Source organism: Lycium barbarum, chromosome 8 (genome assembly GCF_019175385.1).
Source record: "Lycium barbarum isolate Lr01 chromosome 8, ASM1917538v2, whole genome shotgun sequence".
NCBI lineage: Eukaryota > Viridiplantae > Streptophyta > Magnoliopsida > Solanales > Solanaceae > Lycium > Lycium barbarum.
In genome coordinates this window covers 121,614,694-121,620,807 of record NC_083344.1, presented here as the reverse complement: position 1 = coordinate 121,620,807, position 6,114 = coordinate 121,614,694, and the positions used below count along the sequence as shown (strand labels likewise).

At 36.2% G+C, this 6,114-nt stretch overlaps 1 protein-coding gene across 1 annotated transcript; it reads right to left on the bottom strand.

Annotated features, from left to right (window-relative positions):
• Window positions 1–355: 355 nt before the first annotated feature.
• Window positions 356–3,047, bottom strand: LOC132608255 (tRNAse Z TRZ4, mitochondrial-like). Its single transcript, XM_060322308.1, has 10 exons — window positions 2,973–3,047; window positions 2,112–2,156; window positions 1,969–2,023; window positions 1,737–1,792; window positions 1,225–1,620; window positions 1,085–1,145; window positions 849–997; window positions 634–708; window positions 504–542; window positions 356–397 (listed from the first exon to the last, which is right to left on the bottom strand). Exons 1-10 carry the CDS (start codon window positions 3,045–3,047, stop codon window positions 356–358), a joined length of 993 nt encoding a protein of 330 aa, XP_060178291.1.
• Between the last annotated feature and the right edge of the window lie 3,067 nt (window positions 3,048–6,114).

Genomic DNA, 6,114 nt, shown 5'->3' with positions numbered 1-6,114 from the left:
GCTCGAGATGCTACTTGTGCGAAATAAAATCAGAGTGTATAAACCATCTTTTTCTACACTGGAACCACTTACCAGATCTGGAAACTCTCTTTGAACATGAAAGGTATTTATTGGACTATGACAAAGTCCACAAGAGATCGGTTACCATGCTGGATACTGGAGGATTTTTTAGGCAGAAGAAATGGTGGAAAACAGTTCCTGCTTGTATATGGTGGACCGCATGGAGGGAAAGAAATGCAAGATGTTTTGGAAGAAAGACCCAGGCCTGTGCAGAAAATCAAAATGAACTGCTTGCTTTTGATTCATTTTTGGTGTAAAGAAGAATAACTGGAAGATGCTGATTCACTCTTAGCTATCATAGAGTTGTTGTAGGAAGCACAAGGATATACTCTTGCTCCTTTTGAACAGTAAATATAGTTTGTAGCACATCCATTGTGCTGATGATTTATAATACAGTTAACCTTTCTAAACAAAATAATCTCGAAAATTGGAGTCAACAATACCTTTAAGAGATTTTTAGCAGATATGCCACAAACTGAACCCTGCAAAGACAAGTATCACATATCACAAGCTTTCCTCGACTTTTAAAGATGTCTCACAAGTGACTATCAACTTTTAGAGCTTAAAACAAACCTCCACCGGTACCTTGAAATTTGGTGCTGCAACATCGTCATTCAGAACGGAAGGAAGACTAGGAGCTGGAAAAAGCTGAGGACACAAATAATGTAGTCTTGTAGCGATTCTAGCACTAGATACCAGAATTGGAGTTGTTTAATACTTCCTGTGACAGAATGACTATGAACCAGTGTTGATATGGAAAAAATTAAAATCAGCATTAAGAGGGTTACAGGCCTTGTAGTTCTTGCCATAATATGTTGGGCGAAACCAAATTTGCTCATCCATTTCTCATAAACTGGACAGCTGACAACTGTAGCAGGGCTCAAATGAATGATGCAGTTCACAACCTTGGTGGTCTCTGGGGAGTTGCTTTGGGGATCTGTATAATAGGCATCAAGGGCTTGTGCAGAGAGTAACTCTTATGCATGAGGTTCTGTTGGACAGTCAACAATCAGTACAATGGGACCAGGAATAAGTGGACCTATAACATCACTGGATGGACCTGAACGAGGCAAAATGAAAGTCAGCTGCAATTTAATAACTTCAAAGGAACAAGTATTGTAGATTTAAAGTCCATATAGTAGTTCTAATGAGAGTAGAACTGACCTCGATATCCAGAAGATCTGACTTCACACTGAACCCCTTCTCCAATTCTGCAACTTTTCTCCCTTGTTTAAGTCCGCAAGCTTTAATCTTTTCGGGGTCAAAATTCCCCCTGATGTCATGTAGTTTACAAATATATACAATGGAGGTATCATTTGGCTTAAAATAAGATCCAGCCAACTGAGTCAGTGATAGGAGAATAGCTGATATAGTAACTGCCTTGAACTTGTGTTTATCTTTCAGCTCCAACACATGTAAAGAGGGAGCTAATGCAGATCCATTTTCATGAATATTAGCGTTGTCTGGGATGATATGTTTGTTGACCATGGTAGCATGAGGGTCAAAATTGTTCATTGCATTAACCAATAAATCTAGATTTGGAGGACCCCATATGTCGACCTTAAAGGATTAGTAGAGATGTTTTTTCAGTAAGTACTAGCACCACTGTTGCTGTTCATTTTAATGATAAGTAACATATGAAAAATAGGGGAGGTAAGCACTGGACTGGTACTCACATGCCCAGTACTCTCAGGACTACCATTGTTCATGCCAGCCAAAGTTAATAGGAAGCCTGAGAAATGGTGAAATAGGGATCATGAGGAAAAGATTTCCTGAGAGATTTGACTCTTGGAAATTGTCATAAATTGTACCACATAGATAATCAATTTAATTTCTTAAGAAAACAACGGGACAAAACAATTTATGGCTTTAAAAATTAGTTCATTCCCCGAAGGTCGAGATACAAACCTGGAAGTCCACCTGCTGTCTCTGAGCAGACACGAGTCAGACATATGTGGTCTACCTGTAAATCGATTGTTTATGTCCGTCCACAAAAGCAGTGACCAATTGCTTCTATACTTTGAAACTGAAATCGTGCATGTGAGACATACCTGAGATAATTTTATCTTATGCTCTGTACAGAAGCGTTGTAATCCCTGCAACATAAGTAATGCTTTGAGGAATAACGCCTTACAAGTGTTCTTAGAACTAACTAGACAACTCCCACAAGCGGGTAACAACTTCTTCTTTTTTTATTTTAAACAAGTGGATAATATTTGCTCTGCAGAACAAGTTTTTTTTTTTTTTTTAGAATACAAAATGCAGAGCTTTAATTCTTATTACAGAAAACTATTTCAACTAAAAACCACAAGGAAAAGTTGTCACTATTCTACTCAATGTGGAAAACAATCACAGCAAGTGTCACACGCCCTCCTCCAAGCTCCCCAAAAAAACAAAAAACTTGGAATGTTCACCTGTTGATAGTGAACTAGCAATCAATTCAGTTCAACAAAGAGTTGAATCGGGATCTTTACTTCAGCAAACTAACTCGAGGTTAACAGGGAATATTGGGTTTAAGCATTCTACCAATTTACTAAAAGAATGAATGTGAACAGAATACTTCTACTCATTATACTTTGTCAACAAACGCCCATCGCCCCATCCTTTGAAAATAGCATTGTGTTGGCATCTCCAAGCTGCCTGTTCCTAGAGCTTTCAAATTAAATTGTTTTGCACAATCAAGATGCGAAAATTACTAGGAATGAGAATATTCGGGAAAGCAAGAATTTTTAAGATAAGTATGAAATGGCTCACAAGGGTGAAGCATAAACAGAGTTAATGAGTATCCTCAACTTCAATAATCATACTTTTAGAAACATAACGAAATAGCAGGCAAGTTGAAGTAAGCCCCAATCTACTCTCCAATAAAAAGATGTAGTGGGTAATAGATATTACTATCACTCAAGAGTTACCTCTCCAGCGTTAAATATGAATCTTTCCTTGTTAAAGAAGAGCAGAACAGACGGGGATGTTTCGTGGGTATCCATTCCTGTCCCTAAAATCTTTATGCCAGAGGTAGGCCTAACGCCAAGTATTCGAGATTATGATAGAGTGATCCAAGCCATTTAATTGAGACATTTGAGTTGGGAAATAAAAGTCCAAGTTTCATTGAAATAACAAAAGCGAGTACATTGATGAGACAATAAACCAAAATACATAAAAGGTGACATAATGTAAAGACAATCCTAAGACTTGACCTAGATCTTTCGCACTTGATCATGCTGGCGGCTGAACTGCATTATGTTAGCCATTTGAGCCCACATCTCGGGAGTGACAACCATGGTCCCTAAGCGAGAATGTCTTATCCAAATTGTCTTCCCATGACGACATCCAAACGCAATAAACACTCTCAACCCAGGCGAAACTTAATTAAATTAGAATCCTAATAGAAAATTTCCATACGTAAACCAAAAGAAGAAAAAATCGCGAAATTAATTCTTATATAAATTTGTCCTTCTCCTGCTACTACACATACAAATATCAAAGAAAACTAGATGGTTCAAGGCATCATTTGATCCCCCAGTTAGCACCAAAACGACTTTAGCCTTAAGGAAACCAGCTGGTATCCTTTTCCTCCTTAGTTCTACAAAATACAGCCTTTAGCAGTTGCAACTGTTAGCTTCCGCATGACGTCATGTTATTTCGTTTCCAAGAATAGGTACACATATATGTATATTACAGGCATATGGTCTTTGTAGGCGTTTGAACGTGAAATGAGTGATATAGAAAAAGTAGTATTTAGAGTTAAGTTGAAAAATGATATCCGAGAGTTGCTGTCGTGTTTGAACATGCATTTCACTTGAGAAAATGTTGAAATTTTGTAAGAGTAAAAAAAAAAAAATTACTTGAAAAATTAATCCTAAACTTTCGAACTCAGAAAAACTTTATGTCCAAGTTCAGAGTGAGTCGACACAATGTATGACCAAAAGAAAAACCTTGAGAAAAGCAAAATTTACGTCCCACCGGGTCTATTTTGAGAAGTCCAAGAATTTATTTCATGTTAAAATAAGTTGTCTTCAATTGAGTCTTTAATTATTCAGCACTAGTACTTAATTCAATTATCATCGACATATATTGGTAATTTTTGCTTGCCCAATATGACTACGGGACGAAGCAATGTGACTAATGACATGCTACAATGAATGAGGACCAAGATGAGATCTTTTGTAGTCAAGTCAATAACTAGTTGCATCCAGGGGCGGTCCTATGTTGAACTCACTTTATTGAAAAATTACACTGTATATACATGTATATTTAATTTGTTTTTAAAAAATATATATGTATATTTTAAAAAATATATATGTATATACAGTGTTATTTATATATTTCTTATATATTAAAGAGAAAATACATGTTTTAACCCCTGAACTTGACACGAAAACTCAATTTAGCAACTAAACTTAACTTCTATTTATTTATTCCCCCCCCCCCCCTTAACAACTTACGTTTCAATTATTTTTCACCCCAAATGCTGACCTGGCAAAAAAATATAAAGAGAGTGAAAAACAAAAAAAGTGGACCCGCTCATATATATATATATATATATATATATTATTATAAATTAAAAAATAAAAAAAAATCTTTAGTTTTACAAATAAAATTCAACTCTTTAGCAACGGACAATCTAAAAATTAAAATTAAATCAATAATTAGAACGATTATAAATCAACACGATTAGATTGCTTGAATAAATAGAATGATTTGGTAACTAACATCAAAATTTATGATTGAAATTCACAATATATGACAACAGCAAGCTTTTTTCTTGGAGTATTCCTGGAATTAACCTCCACAGCCCCCCCCCCCCCAGCCACAGCCCCGCCCCCCTCCCCTGCCACAGCCCCCCCCCCCCCCCACTAGTTGCTTCTTCTTCTTCTTCACTTCACAGCCCCCCCACCCCCAGCTGCTGCTTCTTCTTCTTCGTCACAAATCCCTCTTTCTCTTTATATTCTCATCATTCTTTTCTTTTCATTTTCACCATTTTTTGATTTCTTGATTTTGATTTTTATTTTCTTTCAAAAATAAAGTTATGGAAGAAATGGATTTGCTAATAATAATACTAATAATGGCCAACAATAACAACCAAAACAACCAATTTGGATGAGACTAATTTGAGAAGGAGTTGGATGAAATTTGTTGGGAGAGATAATGGTGGTGGTTGTGGATGTGGGTTAAAGATGGTGGTTCTTGATTTTGATTTTTATTTTCTTTCAAAAATAAAGTTATGGAATAATGGTTATAGAAGAAATGGGTTTGCTAATAATAATGCTAATAATGGCCAACAATAACAACCAAAACAACCAATTTGGACGAATTGAAGTGTAAGTGGGACTAATTTGAGAAGGAGTTGGATGAAATTTGTTGGGGGAGATGATGGTGGTGGTTGTGGATATGGGTTAAAGATGATGGTGGTGATTTTTTTTTGGATTGATAATAATAATGATTTTTTTTTGCGGAGGTGGCGGCAGCGGCGGTGGCGGTAGCAGCGGCGTAGTGGTTGTTAAAATTAGGGTGAGGATAAGGAGAAATAAGAAGAAAGAGAAAGAGAAAAAATAATAAAAGAAAAACAAAAAATGAAGTATTGGTAATTTTGACATGGCAATGATGTGGCAACGACGTGGCAATGATGTGGCATTGACGTAGCGCGAGTGTAATACACCTCCCATTGTGAGAGTGGTATTATATTTTTAGGGTGGAAAATAATTGAAACGTAAGTTGTTAAGGGGGTAATAAATAAAAGTTAAGTTTAGTTGCTAAAGTGAGTTTTCGTGCCAAGTTCATGGGTTAAAACATGTCTTTTCTCTATATTAAACCCACTTGGTAAAAAATCCTAGGTCCGGCACTGATTGCATCATCTAAATATTTGCTAATTGGCAACTTAAGCACCACACAAGGAGACAGTTTTTTTTTTTTTTAATAAGGTAAAGTTTAGAGAGCCAGATAATGCTTTGAGATCATAATTCAAATGACTAATCACTTATATCCTCCTCAAAAGTCAGGTTTGGTGGATTGACCATAAACAGACGTCCTAAATTTAGGCAGAAAATGACACAT

Bases quoted from the DNA above. Each gene is read 5' to 3' on its own strand.
- LOC132608255 (XM_060322308.1), bottom strand. From the start codon at position 3,047: ATGGATACCCACGAAACATCCCCGTCTGTTCTGCTCTTCTTTAACAAG. The intron at 2,024-2,111 runs GTATGTCTCACA...ATCGATTTACAG, and splicing joins ATAAGATAAAATTATCTCAG to GTAGACCACATATGTCTGAC. The intron at 398-503 runs GTATTGTTGACT...ACTGTTCAAAAG, and splicing joins CTGCTAAAAATCTCTTAAAG to GAGCAAGAGTATATCCTTGT.